The sequence below is a fragment of the Danio aesculapii genome, chromosome 8 (assembly GCF_903798145.1).
Source record: "Danio aesculapii chromosome 8, fDanAes4.1, whole genome shotgun sequence".
Classification (NCBI taxonomy): Eukaryota; Metazoa; Chordata; class Actinopteri; order Cypriniformes; family Danionidae; genus Danio; species Danio aesculapii.
In genome coordinates, this window is record NC_079442.1 from 45,320,725 (window position 1) to 45,341,733 (window position 21,009).

General features: G+C 33.5%; 1 protein-coding gene across 1 annotated transcript in view; it reads right to left on the minus strand.

Moving 5' to 3' along the window:
* The window catches only part of srpk3 (SRSF protein kinase 3), a 55,491-nt gene that overhangs the window by 11,879 nt on the left and 22,603 nt on the right, over positions 1–21,009 (minus strand). Inside the window, exons 10-15 of the mRNA XM_056464054.1 lie at positions 12,512–12,710; positions 8,321–8,530; positions 7,953–8,050; positions 7,736–7,843; positions 7,090–7,159; positions 5,997–6,089 (exon numbers count right to left, since the gene is read on the minus strand). Of these exons, the coding sequence (XP_056320029.1) occupies positions 5,997–6,089; positions 7,090–7,159; positions 7,736–7,843; positions 7,953–8,050; positions 8,321–8,530; positions 12,512–12,710 (778 nt within the window). The remainder of the gene's footprint in view (positions 1–5,996; positions 6,090–7,089; positions 7,160–7,735; positions 7,844–7,952; positions 8,051–8,320; positions 8,531–12,511; positions 12,711–21,009) is intronic.

Here is a 21,009-nt window from a genome sequence, read left to right on the forward strand (position 1 = left end):
TTTATTTCATACTTTCGACTTGCCAAGTCATAATTTAGACTTTTTATCTCATACTTTCGACTTGCTAAGTCATAATTTAGACTTTTTATCTCATACTTTTGACTTGCTAAGTCACTTTAAATGTCAACTTGCCAAGTCATAATTTAGACTTTTTATCTCATACTTTCGACTTGCCAAGTCATAATTTAGACTTTTTATCTCATACTTTCGACTTACTAAGTCATAATTTAGACTTTTTATCTCATACTTTCGACTTGCCAAGTCATAATTTAGACTTTTTATCTCATACTTTCGACTTGCCAAGTCATAATTTAGACTTTTTATCTCATACTTTCGACTTGCCAAGTCATAATTTAGACTTTTTATCTCATACTTTCGACTTGCCAAGTCATAATTTAGACTTTTTATCTCATACTTTCGACTTGCCAAGTCATAATTTAGACTTTTTATCTCATACTTTCGACTTGCTAAGTCATAATTTAGACTTTTTATCTCATACTTTCGACTTGCCAAGTCATAATTTAGACTTTTTATCTCATACTTTCGACTTGCCAAGTCATAATTTAGACTTTTTATCTCATACTTTCGACTTGCTAAGTCATAATTTAGACTTTTTATCTCATACTTTTGACTTGCTAAGTCACTTTAAATGTCAACTTGCCAAGTCATAATTTAGACTTTTTATCTCATACTTTCGACTTGCCAAGTCATAATTTAGACTTTTTATCTCATACTTTCGACTTACTAAGTCATAATTTAGACTTTTTATCTCATACTTTCGACTTGCCAAGTCATAATTTAGACTTTTTATCTCATACTTTCGACTTGCCAAGTCATAATTTAGACTTTTTATCTCATACTTTCGACTTGCCAAGTCATAATTTAGACTTTTTATCTCATACTTTCGACTTGCTAAGTCATAATTTAGACTTTTTATCTCATACTTTTGACTTACTAAGTCATAATTTAGACTTTTTATCTCATACTTTCGACTTGCCAAGTCATAATTTAGACTTTTTATCTCATACTTTCGACTTGCCAAGTCATAATTTAGACTTTTTATCTCATACTTTCGACTTACTAAGTCATAATTTAGACTTTTTATCTCATACTTTCGACTTGCCAAGTCATAATTTAGACTTTTTATCTCATACTTTCGACTTGCCAAGTCATAATTTAGACTTTTTATCTCATACTTTCAACTTGCCAAGTCATAATTTAGACTTTTTATCTCATACTTTCAACTTGCCAAGTCATAATTTAGACTTTTTATCTCATACTTTCAACTTGCCAAGTCATAATTTAGACTTTTTATCTCATACTTTCGACTTGCCAAGTCATAATTTAGACTTTTTATCTCATACTTTCAACTTGCCAAGTCATAATTTAGACTTTTTATCTCATACTTTCAACTTGCTAAGTCATAATTTAGACTTTTTATCTCATACTTTCAACTAGCCAAGTCATAATTTAGACTTTTTATCTCATACTTTCAACTTGCCAAGTCATAATTTAGACTTTTTATCTCATACTTTCGACTTGCCAAGTCATAATTTAGACTTTTTATCTCATACTTTCGACTTACTAAGTCATAATTTAGACTTTTTATCTCATACTTTCGACTTGCCAAGTCATAATTTAAACTTTTTATCTCATACTTTCGACTTGCCAAGTCATAATTTAGACTTTTTATCTCATACTTTCGACTTGCCAAGTCATAATTTAGACTTTTTATCTCATACTTTCGACTTACTAAGTCATAATTTAGACTTTTTATTTCATACTTTCGACTTGCCAAGTCATAATTTAGACTTTTTATCTCATACTTTCGACTTGCTAAGTCATAATTTAGACTTTTTATCTCATACTTTTGACTTGCTAAGTCACTTTAAATGTCAACTTGCCAAGTCATAATTTAGACTTTTTATCTCATACTTTCGACTTGCCAAGTCATAATTTAGACTTTTTATCTCATACTTTCGACTTACTAAGTCATAATTTAGACTTTTTATCTCATACTTTCGACTTGCCAAGTCATAATTTAGACTTTTTATCTCATACTTTCGACTTGCCAAGTCATAATTTAGACTTTTTATCTCATACTTTCAACTTGCCAAGTCATAATTTAGACTTTTTATCTCATACTTTCGACTTGCCAAGTCATAATTTAGACTTTTTATCTCATACTTTCAACTTGCCAAGTCATAATTTAGACTTTTTATCTCATACTTTCAACTTGCTAAGTCATAATTTAGACTTTTTATCTCATACTTTCAACTAGCCAAGTCATAATTTAGACTTTTTATCTCATACTTTCAACTTGCCAAGTCATAATTTAGACTTTTTATCTCATACTTTCGACTTGCCAAGTCATAATTTAGACTTTTTATCTCATACTTTCGACTTACTAAGTCATAATTTAGACTTTTTATCTCATACTTTCGACTTGCCAAGTCATAATTTAAACTTTTTATCTCATACTTTCGACTTGCCAAGTCATAATTTAGACTTTTTATCTCATACTTTCGACTTGCCAAGTCATAATTTAGACTTTTTATCTCATACTTTCGACTTACTAAGTCATAATTTAGACTTTTTATTTCATACTTTCGACTTGCCAAGTCATAATTTAGACTTTTTATCTCATACTTTCGACTTGCTAAGTCATAATTTAGACTTTTTATCTCATACTTTTGACTTGCTAAGTCACTTTAAATGTCAACTTGCCAAGTCATAATTTAGACTTTTTATCTCATACTTTCGACTTGCCAAGTCATAATTTAGACTTTTTATCTCATACTTTCGACTTACTAAGTCATAATTTAGACTTTTTATCTCATACTTTCGACTTGCCAAGTCATAATTTAGACTTTTTATCTCATACTTTCGACTTGCTAAGTCATAATTTAGACTTTTTATCTCATACTTTCGACTTGCTAAGTCATAATTTAGACTTTTTATCTCATACTTTTGACTTACTAAGTCATAATTTAGACTTTTTATCTCATACTTTCGACTTGCCAAGTCATAATTTAGACTTTTTATCTCATACTTTCAACTTGCCAAGTCATAATTTAGACTTTTTATCTCATACTTTTGACTTGCTAAGTCACTTTAAATGTCAACTTGCCAAGTCATAATTTAGACTTTTTATCTCATACTTTCGACTTGCCAAGTCATAATTTAGACTTTTTATCTCATACTTTCGACTTACTAAGTCATAATTTAGACTTTTTATCTCATACTTTCGACTTGCCAAGTCATAATTTAGACTTTTTATCTCATACTTTCGACTTGCCAAGTCATAATTTAGACTTTTTATCTCATACTTTCAACTTGCCAAGTCATAATTTAGACTTTTTATCTCATACTTTCAACTTGCCAAGTCATAATTTAGACTTTTTATCTCATACTTTCGACTTGCCAAGTCATAATTTAGACTTTTTATCTCATACTTTCGACTTACTAAGTCATAATTTAGACTTTTTATCTCATACTTTCGACTTGCCAAGTCATAATTTAGACTTTTTATCTCATACTTTCGACTTGCCAAGTCATAATTTAGACTTTTTATCTCATACTTTCGACTTGCCAAGTCATAATTTAGACTTTTTATCTCATACTTTCGACTTACTAAGTCATAATTTAGACTTTTTATTTCATACTTTCGACTTGCCAAGTCATAATTTAGACTTTTTATCTCATACTTTCGACTTGCTAAGTCATAATTTAGACTTTTTATCTCATACTTTTGACTTGCTAAGTCACTTTAAATGTCAACTTGCCAAGTCATAATTTAGACTTTTTATCTCATACTTTCGACTTACTAAGTCATAATTTAGACTTTTTATCTCATACTTTCGACTTGCCAAGTCATAATTTAGACTTTTTATCTCATACTTTCGACTTGCCAAGTCATAATTTAGACTTTTTATCTCATACTTTCAACTTGCCAAGTCATAATTTAGACTTTTTATCTCATACTTTCGACTTGCCAAGTCATAATTTAGACTTTTTATCTCATACTTTCGACTTGCCAAGTCATAATTTAGACTTTTTATCTCATACTTTCGACTTACTAAGTCATAATTTAGACTTTTTATCTCATACTTTCGACTTGCCAAGTCATAATTTAGACTTTTTATCTCATACTTTCGACTTGCCAAGTCATAATTTAAACTTTTTATCTCATACTTTCGACTTGCCAAGTCATAATTTAGACTTTTTATCTCATACTTTCGACTTGCCAAGTCATAATTTAGACTTTTTATCTCATACTTTCGACTTACTAAGTCATAATTTAGACTTTTTATTTCATACTTTCGACTTGCCAAGTCATAATTTAGACTTTTTATCTCATACTTTCGACTTGCTAAGTCATAATTTAGACTTTTTATCTCATACTTTTGACTTGCTAAGTCACTTTAAATGTCAACTTGCCAAGTCATAATTTAGACTTTTTATCTCATACTTTCGACTTGCCAAGTCATAATTTAGACTTTTTATCTCATACTTTCGACTTACTAAGTCATAATTTAGACTTTTTATCTCATACTTTCGACTTGCCAAGTCATAATTTAGACTTTTTATCTCATACTTTCGACTTGCCAAGTCATAATTTAGACTTTTTATCTCATACTTTCGACTTGCCAAGTCATAATTTAGACTTTTTATCTCATACTTTCGACTTGCTAAGTCATAATTTAGACTTTTTATCTCATACTTTTGACTTACTAAGTCATAATTTAGACTTTTTATCTCATACTTTCGACTTGCCAAGTCATAATTTAGACTTTTTATCTCATACTTTCAACTTGCCAAGTCATAATTTAGACTTTTTATCTCATACTTTTGACTTGCTAAGTCACTTTAAATGTCAACTTGCCAAGTCATAATTTAGACTTTTTATCTCATACTTTCGACTTGCCAAGTCATAATTTAGACTTTTTATCTCATACTTTCGACTTACTAAGTCATAATTTAGACTTTTTATCTCATACTTTCGACTTGCCAAGTCATAATTTAGACTTTTTATCTCATACTTTCGACTTGCCAAGTCATAATTTAGACTTTTTATCTCATACTTTCAACTTGCCAAGTCATAATTTAGACTTTTTATCTCATACTTTCAACTTGCCAAGTCATAATTTAGACTTTTTATCTCATACTTTCAACTTGCCAAGTCATAATTTAGACTTTTTATCTCATACTTTCGACTTGCCAAGTCATAATTTAGACTTTTTATCTCATACTTTCAACTTGCCAAGTCATAATTTAGACTTTTTATCTCATACTTTCAACTAGCCAAGTCATAATTTAGACTTTTTATCTCATACTTTCGACTTGCTAAGTCATAATTTAGACTTTTTATCTCATACATTCGACTTGCCAAGTCATAATTTAGACTTTTTATCTCATACTTTCGACTTGCTAAGTCATAATTTAGACCTTTTATCTCATACTTTCGACTTGCTAAGTCATAATTTAGACTTTTTATCTCATACTTTCGACTTGCCAAGTCATAATTTAGACTTTTTATCTCATACTTTCGACTTGCTAAGTCATAATTTAGACTTTTTATCTCATACTTTCGACTTGCTAAGTCATAATTTAGACTTTTTATCTCATACTTTCGACTTGCTAAGTCATAATTTAGACTTTAAGGCATGTAGCTACCATAGACTACTGTACTGCTGTCTATTGTTATTGTGTTATTTTTATTTGTTTTATTTATTGCTCCTGATGTCCAGTGCTTGAGTGTTTTGAAAAGTGTCTTATATAGATGCCTAATGGCTGAATCAGTCTCTTCATCTTCATGGGAACGTTTTTTTATTTTGAGGTCAGATATTATTATTATTATTGCTAATATTATAACAGGGTTCCCACTCATAGCCAAATATCAAACTCCCTGACTTTCACTGATTATAAATCTCACTTTTTTCACTGAATTTACACATTTCACTGAATATAAATATGCTGTTTAGTTGAGCTGGTACCTCTCCGGTTGAAGTATTCTCTGGAGTATCTGCCTGACAGAGCAAAGTGTGGAGGAATGGCACCCAACAGCTCAATGATGTGAGCTATGTGATCTGCAAAACAAAAAAACACAATTACACAATGCATGCTTTTGGAACCAATTATATGGGTCCAAATAATAGAAAACACCCCCCTCCCCTGTACATTAATACATGTCCAGTTTGTATACTTATTTATTTTTTGAGCAAAATAAAGGACTGCCAATGATTTTAAAACTGTTAATTAAAGTTAAATAGGCTAACACTTTAAAATAATATTCCATTTAATTAATATATTTACTAACCCAAACTACAATCTTATTAATCATCATAGTTCAACATTTACTGATGCATTATTAAAACCCAAAGTTATGCTTCTGACCATTATTAAATGCACTGTGAGTTAACAAGAACTAACAATGAAAATCTCAGTTTTTATTTATTAATCATAACAAAAATAAGTAAATACTGTAATAAAGGTATTATTCATTGTTTGTTATTGATAGTAAATACATTAACTAATGGACCATTATCTTAAAGTGTTACCAAATATGGTCAGGTATATTTTGAACAATAACCCATTATTAACATAGAAGTTATTTTGACAGTATAAATAAATACATAACTAATATAATAAGTTATATAATTCATTTTATAATTAAAATAGTTGTGACGTGTATATATATTCATGAAATAGGTGAACCAGGTTGATGCAAAGAGAAAAAGTATATATATATATATATATATATATATATATATATATATATATATATATATATATATATATATAAATAAATAAACAAGACTACATACGCTATTAATTAACATAAAATTTATCTGTAATTAAAGAATGCTGAAAAATAATGAAAAACTATTAAAAAGTGCTGTGCTTTGGGTGCAATTACTGCTGGATTCGATTGTTTTAACTCTGAGATTTTCTGAACGAATGGACGTATGCATCTTCGATATAACTTATTTGACAAAAGCATACTGTGTTAGACTCACTTAATATTATGAGAATAAAATAAAACAACTGAACTGTTTATCACAGCAGTAACATAGCAGGAGATCTGACCTTCATCTCGAGTGTAGTCCTCTCCTGAGTGAGGCTCGAACAGATAATCTCCAGTCGCCAACTCAAACGCCTGTACAGACACAACATATACCACTGTTACATCTTTATTTCAGCTAATGACAATATTGACTTATACATCACACTCGCTTTCATCTTTCAGAGAGGGGCGGGGAACAACAACTCATTTGCATTTAAAGAAGAAAAAAAATAAAATAAATATCAACATTTTCCTTTGATTACAGGATGTAATTTTTACTTTAATCTTGTTCCTTTTGCCAAATAATGGTTAATTAGGCAAGTCATTGTAGAACAGTGGTTTGTTCTGAAGACAATCAAAAAATATTGCTTAAGGGGGCTAATAATATTGACCTTAAAATGGTTATAAAATAAAAATAAAACTGCTTTACAGTAGCCAAAATAAAACAAGTAAGACTTTCTCCAGAAGAAAAAATATAGGAAATACTGTAAAAATTTCCTTGCTCTGTTAAACATCGTTTGGAAAATATTTGAAAAAGAAAAGAGAACAGGAGGGCGAATAATTCTGACTTCAACTGTAGTCCACAATGGTTTTATTTTTGAAGACAATACAGTATACTACTGCATCCTACAAGAAATGACCAAAAGGTATCATTAAACGTGTTCATACCATACACGCAGTGCTCCATATGTCAGCAGGCGGGCCGTATTCAGCTCCGATCAGCACCTCCAGAGCTCTGTACTGACGCGTCTGGATGTCCTCCGTAAAGTGCTTGTGCTGATATGGAGGAGAAAAGCATCAGTAAACAGCACGCATAAGCAGCTATTTGTGTTTAAACCCCTGCTGTGATCCATAATTCACTTCATCAACGAGCCACGGTACTCACCACCCAGCATGCATTGCCCAGGTCTGCAATCTTGATGCTTATTTTATCTGCGTTCTGAGATTCTAGAGGATTCACTAAGAAATCAGCAGCAGAGTAAGCTGGATGGGGGAAAAAAGACAATTTATTTGAAACTTTGATCATATTTATAATAAATCTCCATGCTACAATAATAACAGAAGCAAGGTTTTCACTGTGAGGACATTTCTTTAGAAGTACAATTTGACTGTGTATTTGTGTCCCTTTAAAAAATTGCTCATGAGAATTTTTATATGTATTGTTTCCCCCTACTGTTAAATTACATTTACACCCATGACCGTTACACTCTATTACTGTTTCTCCATCAGCCAGAGGCAGTTTACAGTACGTACAGTTTGGAGAAAGCAGTGAGCGCTCTGTGGAGTATCCGGACAGTGTGGACAGAGCCGACTCAGAGGTAGCTGACAGGATGGATCCAGAGAGGCCCGACAGACCAGATCCGGGACTGGAGAAACGCAGTGGGCCGAAGCCATTACAGCTCTCCTCCAGCCACGACGAGCCGGATTCTGGACTGTGTTTATTCAGAGCTCCGTTACCATTTGCTGTGACACACAAGAAGAGGAAGACACATAAACGTCAGTGCTTTTCATAATGCACATCATTTTACACCATCATTACAGAAAGTCTTATGGTTATAAAGGAATGTGCAGGAAAGTGTCATTTTATTTCAGAATCAGAAAGAGCTTTATTGCCAGGTATGTTCACACATACGAGGAATTTGTTTTCGTGACAGAGCTTCTACAGTGCAACAGGATTACAGAGACAGGACAAAAAACAGATAATAAATATATATAAAAAAAAAATAGAAGTAAGTAGTGAGTGCAAATATACAGATTGACAAGTGTATGTACGTGTTTATTACTATATACAACGTTATATGTGCAGCTGTTATGTGCAAATTGGCATGTAAAGTGTTGTTAAATAAGTGTATATGTGTATAAAAGTGTATAGCAAGTAGTGATGTTGGTTCCACAATTATTATCATCAAGTGTTCATGAGATGGATTGCCTGAGGGAAGAAACTGTTTCTGTGTCGGGCTGTTCTGGTGCGCAGTGCTCTGTAGCGTCGACCAGAAAGTAAAAGTTCAAGCAAGTTCAGCATATTTAGCATGCGTTTCATTTTTTGTATAGTTTCATTTAGTATGTGTTCCTGTTTTATCTAGCAGAATGAAACAGAAGATAGAGCTGAACTTCTTTTTAGCATTACGGAGCATTTTAAAAACACAAAGAGGATGAAAAAGATGTCCATGTAGATGTAATGCATGTTCAGATAAAACAAGGTATTCATGCAGTGTGATGCATGAAGATTATTCATCTCACAAGTGACTGAAAGTTAAAATCAAAATTATGTCACCCGCAAAACATGGTTTAACCCATCTTGATTATTAACTAATGGAATTCCATCCCTTTCCAATCATGGAATAAGGGAGATTTTTAAAAACTAAATTATATATATGTTTACTGGACATAAAAAGCTTGCACTAACAAAAAAGTTTGGGTGTGTTTAAACCAGGCTATCCGAATCTTGACTGGGTGCATTTGACCCCCATTTCCCAGTTTGTTTGACAAGTGTGAGCCCACCAAATTGTGCTCAGACATGGTTCATTTGGTTGGCCCTGGCCCGGTTGGAAGAAATGTGCCAGAGCGTGGTTTGGTTGATCTTTGGTGCGGTATGCATGTAGTGTGAGTGCAAATTAAAGGTCTCTTTAAATCATATGGATTTAATAATCATTCTTACTTTTTAAAGGCCGCGAACTGTCAGTTTATTAAAGACGCAAATGCCACGAGTACTTTCATGATCATTTATGAGCATCAAAAGCAGTGGGGTTGTTCAGCAAAATATTTGACTGTCCTCGCATCCCAAACGACTAAAAATAATACAAAACAACATAACTAAAGCAACCTCTATTGCACTGAGCGAGAGCGCTTCTCTTCCTGTTAAACGGAACAGTCCCATCATCGATGACGCTTATGTTCTCAGGCTCGGAAGGTGAAAATAGTGTGAGTGCAGGCCGAAGGGGAGAGGGGAGGAGGGACAAACGCACCTGGGCTCTGTACTAGGCAGCGGTGCCTAGTGTGAGTACACCCTAATAAAAACTGAGAAAAAATAAATAATAATAATTCTAAAGAAATTAGCTTTCTTTCTTTTTATTTTATAAACAAAGTTACTTTTATTTTGCTGTTGGGATACCTTTTTTCTGCCAAACACACACACAAACACACACTATAGAGACACACTACTAATTTTCTAAACTAAATTGTCATGTAAATTAATTAAATTTAATAAATTAAATGTTTTTTAAACAAGCCACAAATATATATATATATACACATGTGATCACATACAGTTAAGGTCAGAATTATTAGCCCTCCTTTGAATTTTCTTTTCTTTTTCAAATATTTCCCAAATGATGTTTAACAGAGCAAGGAAATCTTCACAGTATGTCTGATAATATTTTTTTTTTCTGGAGAAAGTCTTATTTGTTTTATTTCGGCTAGAATAAAAGCTTTTAATTTTTTTAAAACAATTAAAGTCAATATTATAAGCCTCCTTAGGTAAAAATCTTTTCAGTTGTCTACAGAACAAACCATCGCTATACAATAACTTGCCTAATTACCCCAACTTGCCTAATTAACCTAGTTATGCCTTTAAATGTCACTTTAAGCTGAATATTAGTGTCTTGAAAAATATCTAGTCAAATATTATGTACTGTCATCATGGCAAAGATAAAATAAATCAGTTATTAGAAATGAGTTATTAAAACTATGATGTTTAGAAATGTGTTGAAGAAATTTTCTCTCCGTTAAACAGAAGTTAGGAAAAAATAAACAGGGGGGGCTAATAATCCTGGGGGGGCTAATAATTCTGACTTCAACTGTATTATTCTATAAGTATTACTATTAAGATTTTTGTTTTTGCCAAGCTAAAACAATACAAATAATAAACTAAAATACAGTTGAATTAAACATTTTTCTGAACTAAAAAGTGATGAATTACTAACATTTTTGGTGCAAAATGAGTGAACTGACAATGATGGGAATATTCATTTAGCCTATATTATTTACAGTACCATCATGGTTTCCGCTACATTCATTCTTCCATGGCGGGGCCATTCATCCCGACACGGCTACATTACAGCTTCTCATTCAAAACATTCAGCCGTTTTTTTTACAAAACGTATTAAAAGGTAAGTGAATAATAACAGCGCAAACTTTTCTGTAACCCTAGTAGTGCTGTGCGTTATTTGTTTAACCCTTTAAGCTTACATGCTGACTAACTGACTGACTGACTGACTGACAGGTGCGTGAGGCTAGCAAACACGACTTAGCTTTTATTTAAGATGTACAGTTTTCACAATTATACTTTATAGATAAAGATCTGTGGTTCTGCATACAATGACTTTATCATGCTAGAGTTTATAACCGTTTCACTACAGGATGCATTAATACCGCTCTGTAGGTCTATTGGAGACATTCATAAATATTCCTAGCAAATTTAATAAATGTTGGAGATATACTCATTACATAAACGTACTAAATCACACTTCAGCAGCGTTTATTTGAGAGCGCACAAGAAGATCTGCACTTGAGCAGCGAACATTTAAAGGCATGCAAGAAGTTTTATGCATGAACAGAGGAAATTGGCGCTCAAGAAAAGAGATTCGCATGCTCCTATTACATAAATGCAATCTCTATTTGTAATACTGCGCTCACGACATTTGTCATTGAAATAACGCCACAGGTAGTTGATAAAAATCCTAGAGGAAACACTGATCATTATATAAGGACAACACCATCATGGTAGTTTTTTTTTTTTTATAAAGTTCCAGAAACACATCACAGATTTAATAATATACGACTCTAATTTACAACATAATTCAACAAATGCATTGATTTTTGAAATATAACTAGAAATAAAATAAATAATTTGATGACAGATTTCACGAGCACATGATTTACATGAATCTGCATCAAATATGTATTCTATGTATGCTAAGTTCTAGATGTTATTTTGCATGTGTAAAGGGTTCATTAAGCAAATGCATTAATTAGATTTCCATTTGATAGCCATTAGTGTGGGATTAACGCAGAAATTAAAACACATTCTGTCATTTGACTAAAAAATCTGTTGTCTGCTTTGAGCCACTGGAGGGATGTTTTCTTTACCCAGTAACAACAGAAGACGAGCATAATGAATGTGACATTATTTTCCAGCCTTGAAACGCAAGAGAAAAACACATGAAACCGACTACAGCCATTAATCTTCTCCTCCATATTGCGCATAATCTTTCAATTGTTCTCCGACATCCCCACAAGGTATTTTAAATCTCATTTTCAAAGTAAGAATTCATTAAAACGATAAATTTTTAGTCCTTAATCTCATAAAGCCCTCATTAATGAAGTAATTAACACGTTTTTCCGGAAAGAATCAATCCAATAGGACTCATTAACTAAGGGAGCATCCGTTTAATCCATTTGTTTAAATGTTTACTTTTAAAAGTTATTTTTCGAAATAGATCTCACTTTGTGCGTGTTTGTCGTTGTCCTCTTCATCCTCGCTGAGCCTCCAGAGTGCTCGTGTGTTTCCAGAAGCATCCGATGGCAAAACCCCGTCCAGCTCCTCCATCCGCTGCAGGTCCATCAACCTCTCGTCCAGCAGACGCTGCTGCCGTTTGGCTTTCCTCTTCAACTTCTTCTTCTTATTCTTTGACATTTTACCCATCTAGAGACACACATGAACGTAAACGGGTTGAGTTTGGTACTGTAAAATACCAATGTAAATTCAAAAACGCCTTCTAAATTAGGCCTAAAATCTGACGTTAGCAATTATGATTATAGTAACACTTTACAATGATATCGCTCCCATTAGTTAGTATTAGTTGAAGTGCCTTTTTATGCTATTTTAAAGTTCCTACTTTTGTTATGGAGGACATACAGTTGAAGTCAGAATTATTAGCCCCTCTGTATATTTTTCGCCCCAATTTCTGTTTCTGAACATAATAATTTTAATAACTCATTTCTAATAACTGATTTATTTTATCTTTGCCATGATGACAGTAAATAATATTTGACTAGATATTTTTCAAGACACTTCTATACAGCTTAAAGTGACATTTAAAGGCTTAACTAGGTTAATTAGGTTAAATAGGCAGGTTAGGGTAATTAGGCAAATCATTTTATAATGATAGCTTGTTCTGTAGACAATTGAAAAAAAAATGCTTAAGGGAGCTAATAGTATTGACCTTGAAATAAAACAAATAAGACTTTCTGCAGAAGAAAAAATATTGGAGGAAATACTGTGAAAAATTCCTTGCTCTGTTAAACATCATTTGGGAAATATCTGATTTTCTTTTTAAATAAATAAAATAATAATACAATAAGTAAAAAAAATAAAAATAAAAATAAATAAATAAAATCACAGGCGGGCTAATCATTTTTACTTCAACTGTTTTAATGCCAGTAAACAATTTTTTTTCATGCTTGTGCCCAAAATTCAACACCTTGTAACTACACAAAAAGGTGGCAAAGTGAGAGTGCACTCTATCGTGCCAAACAGCAGATGCAAAAAATAATAATTAAAAAAATTCTCAGGTTAGTTTCTTTTATCTTACATATTTATTTTGGTTAATATGTAATAGGATGTGTCATAGGGGTTAAGTAAGTGATAACGTATATCCCGCCGGTTATTGTTGTCACACATTATTACACGACTGTCCGGAATACTCGATTTTGATTGGTCAATTGTGGCAATCCAAGGTATGCCATTCCCAGATAACAACCACTAAATAATGCAGGTTCATCCAGGACCGTCCATAAATACATTCAAATCCATATACTTACATCCACATTAATATGTATCTGCTTGTCTGTCATCCTGTGGTTTTTTTGAAAGTTTGATATTGTCTTATGAATGAATAATAAGTAGGTTATTATATGCTTTAGCCGGTTTTGTTTCTGTCAGTTTTTTTTTTTTTCACTGTTTTGTACCATCTTATGACTGAATAATTCACAAGTTGTTGTGTTCTTAATCAGCTATTCACGTTTCTATCAGCTTTGTGACTAGTCTAATTAAAGAATGAATAAACTATGGCGGGGGGTCCAGAAGACCGTAATTGGGAACCACTGCTCAAGAACGAGGGTGTCAAACTCAGTTCCTAGAGGGACACAGCTCTGCATGGTTTAGCTTTTACTCTAATGAAACAAATTTAGATCAAACAAATTTAGACCCTGTCCACACGAACACTAGTATTTTTAAAACTCACTTTTTTCTTTTGCTGTTTGTCTACATGAAAACGCATTGTCAGGTGACTAAAACTGAAACTTTTTGAAAACTCCAGCCATTGTAAAGATTTTCCCAAACTCAGGGTACAGCATGGTCGTGTAGACACTACAACCAGAGTTTTCGCCTCATGATGTCAGCATGCGTGCTGTTTTCTGCTTTTCTGATTGGCCAACACGTTTACACCAATCAAGGAAGACACTAATGAGGCAGAATTCCACACATTCGCGGCAAATGCATCACATATTTGCCCACAGGACGGTAATTCGACACTTTTCTCATGTTTGCATTGATGTAATTTATGTTACGCATGCAATTTATACAATTTAATACAATCCTCTGGTATTTTTAGGCAAAATGTACAATCATAACCAGAGACTGATGCGTTGGTCCTTGGTAACCCAAGAATATAACCTGGTTATCAAACACAAGAAGGAGTCAGAGAACATCATGGCTGATGCGCTGTCCAGAGCTTACAATGTTGGCAGTAGGAGTGATTAAATTATATTGGGAGGGTTACGTTCCACGTATGTTTTGTGTTTGTTTTACATTGCGTTTTCTCTTCCTTTTCCTTGCTTTGTTTTCTGTATTACCCAGGTGTGCAACCATTGGTCGAGAAGGCCGTCAATCATCATTATTGATGCCATTTGGTGCACCAATCAGGAGTTGGGCCGCAGCGTTTAAAGAGCATTTGCTTGTACTGATCGAGAGGACCTGATTCAGCAAACTCCTTTCTTGTGTCAACCAGCCTGTTTCGCGTTCGTATTATTTTGTTTTTCTCTCGTTTAAGTGCTTTATTGTTAGGACAAGCTCTTGTAGCTCAATTTACCTGACTATTAAAAAGTTGAAGATCTTTATGAGAATTGTCTTATCAAATAAGCTTTTGCTTTGCTAATTGCTAACAGTGTGTACTTTACGAGAACTCTAGTAATTGTAGAGAAATCTAGTAGAATTGTCTTTTGTGTTTAGTTTATGGAGAAGTTGCCACACCTGTAATTATGTTTTGTATAGTTCGAGTAGGTTAGTCAAGAGTCGCGTGCACTGAAGATTACAGTTTTGTTTCTATATTTTTCTTTGGTTAGTTAGTTTAGTGGGTTGGGTTTAGTTAGATTATTTTGTTATATTTAATTCTTTGGTTTGGAAACACATTCTAAATTCATGTATTCATTGTTTAATATCACTGTTTAATAAATTGTTATTTTGTTTCACATATCCGTTTATTGGGAGTTCTCTTATTTTCACCCAGCACCAGTAAAAACTAACTTAATGTTACGTCTCATCCAATATAACAACATAACATTGTGTAAATACATAATTCCCAGTTTGGTGTAAACACAGAACAAAAGTGTCGATTATCGCCACCTGTTGGTTCAGCGTGCCCATAACATGCTTTACAATGCGTTTTTGCATTTTCATGTAAACGGAGATAGTTTTTCAAACAAACGCAGGGAAAACCCCATTTATAAAAATACCCGTGTACATGTGGACATGGCCTTACTCCTTCAGGCTTGTTTGAAACCTGCAGGTAAATGTGTTGAAGCAGGACTGGAATGCCCCACCAGGAACTGAGTTTGATACCCCTGCTTTAGAAGGACAGTCACTTTATAGGTCACCATCTTTAGGCACATGTGCCAGCACTGGCATACAGAAGGGTTATTTTATACACCAATGGAATTAGAGTCAATCGTAATTTTCACAGCATGACATCTAGGGCAGTGTTTCCAAACCCTGTTCCTGGACACAAACCAACAGTACATATTTTGGATGTGTCCCTTATCTGACCCATTCATTTGAGGTTTGTTAATCTCTTCTAATGTTCTGATGAGTTGATTCAGGTGTGTTTAATTAGGGAGAGGTTGAAAATGTGTACTGTTAGTGTGCCTTCAGGAACAGGTTTGGGAAAGACTAGTCTAGGAGTCCTTTTCAAATGATTCTGCCTGCACTCTAAGCTTATACTGACGCAGCATTAAGTGAATCCTGCCATGAGGGATATCGGACACCCCTGCGCCATTTCCAGCTCCGGGACTATTTCAGTACAGCTGCTCTATTGCCATGTCTGTTGTCTGGCCGAGCTGTGACACATTTGCTAAGCCCAGTCTCAATGGACTGACCTGATGAACCACCGTGTCTGGGGCTGTCTGTAAACCCACTGCTACTGCCACTTATAAATGACACTTCCTGCTGTAGGTGCAGATTTATATTTATCAGAGGTACTCGACTGTATTTCAGGTCTTACACTCTGCTTACTGTACACTGTAGATTACATTTAGTTAATATACAATAATAGTAAGCTATATTGCTGTATATCAACTAAAATATAATCTACAGGGGTTAAGCAAGTGCATGCTACAGTATACAGTCTGCTAAAGATATTGCTCAGAGTCTGCAGAAAACCGGAGTACTTTCATAGGGAAAGGAGAGACAAGGAGTTTTAAAGCTATAAACCTTTTTATGATATCCATTGGCCTCTAATTCAACATCTCAGAACATTTACAGGTGAATAGATTAAACAGAAAGTGATGCGCAGAAGAAATCACAAAGACTGAAGCTAGTCAAATTAAAATATGTCATAATAAAGAAGGTGAAAGCAGTTTAGCAGACCTAAAATACATTTTTAGTTGAGATGGGAGGAAAAATTGTGTAATTATTATAAAAAATTACTTATAGTACTATTGTAGGGCGGCATGGTGGCTTAGCGGTTAACACTGTCGCTTCACAGCAAGTAGGTCGCTGGTTCGAGTCCCAGCTGGACCAGTTGGCATTTCTGCGTGGAGTTTGCATGTTCTCTCCATGTTGGTGTAGGTTTTCTCCAAACACATGCAGTATAGGTGAATTGAATAAGCTAAACTGGCCGTAGTTTATGTGTGTGAATGAGTGTGTATGGATGTTTTCCAGTACTGGGTTGCGGCTGGGAGGGCATACGCTGTGTAAAACATATGCTGGATAAGTCGGTGGTTCATTCCGCTGTGGCAACCCCTGATGAATAAAGGAACTACGCCAAAGGAAATTTTATATATATATATATATATATATATATATATATATATATATATATATATATATATATATATATATATATATATATATATATATATATATATATATATATATATAATTTCATCAGATGACTAAATATCTCTATTTGTAAAAAGTTTATAACGTTAGATCAATTGGGATGATTTTGCAGTGGGAGTGTGCATCTCCGTAAAATCTAATAAACAATCTGTAAAATTTTTGGGGTCCCCTGACACATATTCATTGTTGTCTGTGCTACTTGCAGTGCATTTCTGTATTTGCATGTGTTGAGAGTATTCTTATGCACGTGTTTAGTCAGAGATTGATGAATTCAGGTTTACTATTTGCATCTCTAAAAAATCTAATAAGCAATCTAAAAACATTTGGGGTCCCACGACACGTTGTTTGTGGTATTTGCAGTGCATTTCTGTATTTGCATGTGTTGTGAGTATTTTCATGCATAACTATCAATAAATACAATCAAGAAAACGATACAACTGAAATAAAGAGTTTTATCATTTCCAGAGTATTCAAGTACAGTAACTGAATGATCAAAATTAACTACATTTCATTTTATTGAATTATTTTTAAGTCACAAATGGTTCAATTTCTTATACCTGAATGATTTTAAAACCATTATATAAATCACAGGCATCAAAAACACATGCAAATGATAAATTACAATACAAACTCAACACTGCATATGCTGCAGTCTGACTATAGCGAATGATCACATTGCGATTTCAATGCTGAAACGTTATATTGTGCAGCTCTAAATAATACTATTTAATATTATACTATTATTATCCAAACAAACAAAAAAAACACATGCCAGTCTTTTCCAAGAAAACAACTGCAAGCTGATACTTCTGATATATCTCTTTCTTTCTTTTTTTCTTTCAACATTTCTCACGTCAGCGGCGGAGACAGTATTGCCTTTTTCATCTCATTTATATTCATAAGAGAGGCAAATGTGACAGTAATTCGTGAAATCACTCTCAACCATGCAGAGGTGGAGGCTGAAATAAGAAAAGCGGAGCGGATCTCCGTCTGCCTGTCAGGACGTGAGAAAAGATAATGCAGCTGTCTGAGAACAGCTTACCGCACTGCTCTTTTCTCATTTCTGAAACAGTCACTTTCAACTTTCCTTCTAACGAACAAAAGACGGAAATGAGTCGGAAATGCGGGATGATCAGATGAAAGCTGGTTTAACGCTCCAGCATGCAAACACCTCTGAAAAGATCTAATAATGTTAGTGCAGAGAGTTAACGGTGTGAAATCAACACATCTGTGGGACGGCACAAAGCAGGAAGACCAAATCCACTGACTGGGGAAACAGAAAGAAATGTTCTCTCTGTGTGCACGGCATTTAAACACATATCTAATGTTTATAAAGGGAGATGAGATTAGTTCTTAGTAGGGCTGGGTAACAATTCAGATTCAAATGATTCACTTCTAGATTCTTGATTCGACTGAATGAACACAGATTTAATTCAAATACTAATTGATACTTCAAAAAATGATCAATGAACACTTTATTTTAGGTGCAGGGTTACATTAAAACAAAACTCTAATCTATATTTCAGATGCGTGGTATTATTATTATTATTATTATAAGAAATTCTGCAGGTTTTTTCTTTTCAAAGTCAAAAACCACTATTATACATCAATGCACAAACAAAAATCGATGCACAATTTTAAAAACTAGATTCATGAAAATCAATGATGAAAATAAACGAGTCAATTGTTTTTAGAAGTGAACTCATCCTACATCAATTAAGCTATGAAATAACGACTAAGTTTACATAGACATCAGTAATCAAAATTATTTGCCTCTAACTGAATAAGACTATAATATGATTAAGGGGTTTACATGAGTTGCTTTTTGAATGATCAAAAAGAAATGTACTTGTTATTGCACATAATTCGATTAAATTCATTGCGTCACCATGCTATCCACATTTCCTCCAGAGTTTCATGTAGTTTTGGGGGTTTATTTTTAATTTGTTGACGTTAACTGCAGTTTGCCACTTTAACTTTCATTCAGGAACATTTCATGCATGCCCCTGTGACAAACGAGATATTGGATGAGAGTATGAACTGCTGGAAGAGTGTTGTTTTAATGGAATTTGATACCGCACACTGTATGGGGAAAAAAACCTCAGCATTTCATGATGCAGGTGTCTGTGGTCCTTTACTGACTCGGTAGGTGCAGAGAATACTGTCAAACAGCTAAGTGTGTATAGACAAGACTGCCCTGTTGCAAAATGCGGTGAAAAAAATAAAAAATAAATGAAAAAATAAATAAATCACACACAATGGTAACAGTTTGATAGCGGCGTTTACAGGTCTGTGCTACACTTAAATAATCTGAATAAAATCGACATACTCCACAATCCGATTTTGGATTAAAGTCATCAAAAATGTTGTTTTGGTAGATTCTTAATCAGAGTATTGTCTTAATCGTATTAAAATCAGATGGTTAAGGTTCATGTAAAAATACTCCTTCAGCCAAGAGCAGGGGTGTCCAAACTCGGTCCTGGAGGGCCGGTGTCCTGCATAACTGAACTTAAACACTACAAACTGAACTACACTGTTCCTATTTACTATGACCTTTTATGTGAAGGTGCTTTGACACAATCTACATTGTATAAGCGCTATACAAATAAAGGTGAATTGAAATATTTTAGTTCCAACCCCAATTAAACAGACCTGAACCAGCTAATCAAGCTCTTCCTAGGTATACTATAAACTTTCAGACAGGTGTGTTGAAGGAAGATGGAGCTAAACTATGCAGGACACTGGTCTTCCAGCACTGAGTCTGGACACCCCTGGCCAAGAGAATTTTTTTTTTTTGTTCTCTGATTTACATCAGCGGCATTAGTGTGTTATTCGGCTGCTGTTACTTTAGGACATTACACAGGAATAATCTATCTAAAATGCTTTTGATTTAGACACAATTTTTTTTACACAAATGCTAAGCAAAATGGACTTTCCACACTTAAGCATGTATTTGGCCATTCAAACTTGCATTTGGCCACAAATAATAAAGTGAATTCAGCTCTCAAGGTCTCTTTCTGCATGAGCACTTTGTGTTGGAGCCGCATAAAAGGTGTCTGTCAGAATCTTTTACATTATTTTAATGACTGCTTAAACTCCTCTTTCATGTTTCTTTGCTGTTTTAATATACAGTTGAAGACAAAATTACTAACCCTGCAGAAAAATTTGTATTTTTATCTAATATTTTTTTAATCACTAATTTCTTTAGTTTTTGTCATAGTGATGATAATATTAATATTCAGTTTAAAGTGCAATAAAAGGCTTAACTAGGGTAATTATGCAAAATCACAAAATACAAAATGTAGGTGCTTTTTTAAAATCAACTTGTAATGAATGTTATTTTACTTCTATTTTAGTGAATTAAGCCATTAAGGACATGCAAACATTGCTAAATATTTTGCTAAACTCTACTGACTGGACAAACTCTGAGCTACTGGATGCGAGTATGAACTGAGGAGAGAGCTGTTTTAATAGAGTGTAATACCTCATGCCAAATGAAAAGAAAATGTCATTTTTTTTCCGGATGGCATAAATGATGACAGGTGTGCTGAGTCTTGTGAGTGTGCGCGAGCACTCAGAGGAGATGTGTGTGTCTGTGGTGCTTTACGGACTCGGTAGGTGCAGAGAATAGTGTCAAACAGCCATGTGTGTATGGCTTATCCTGTCG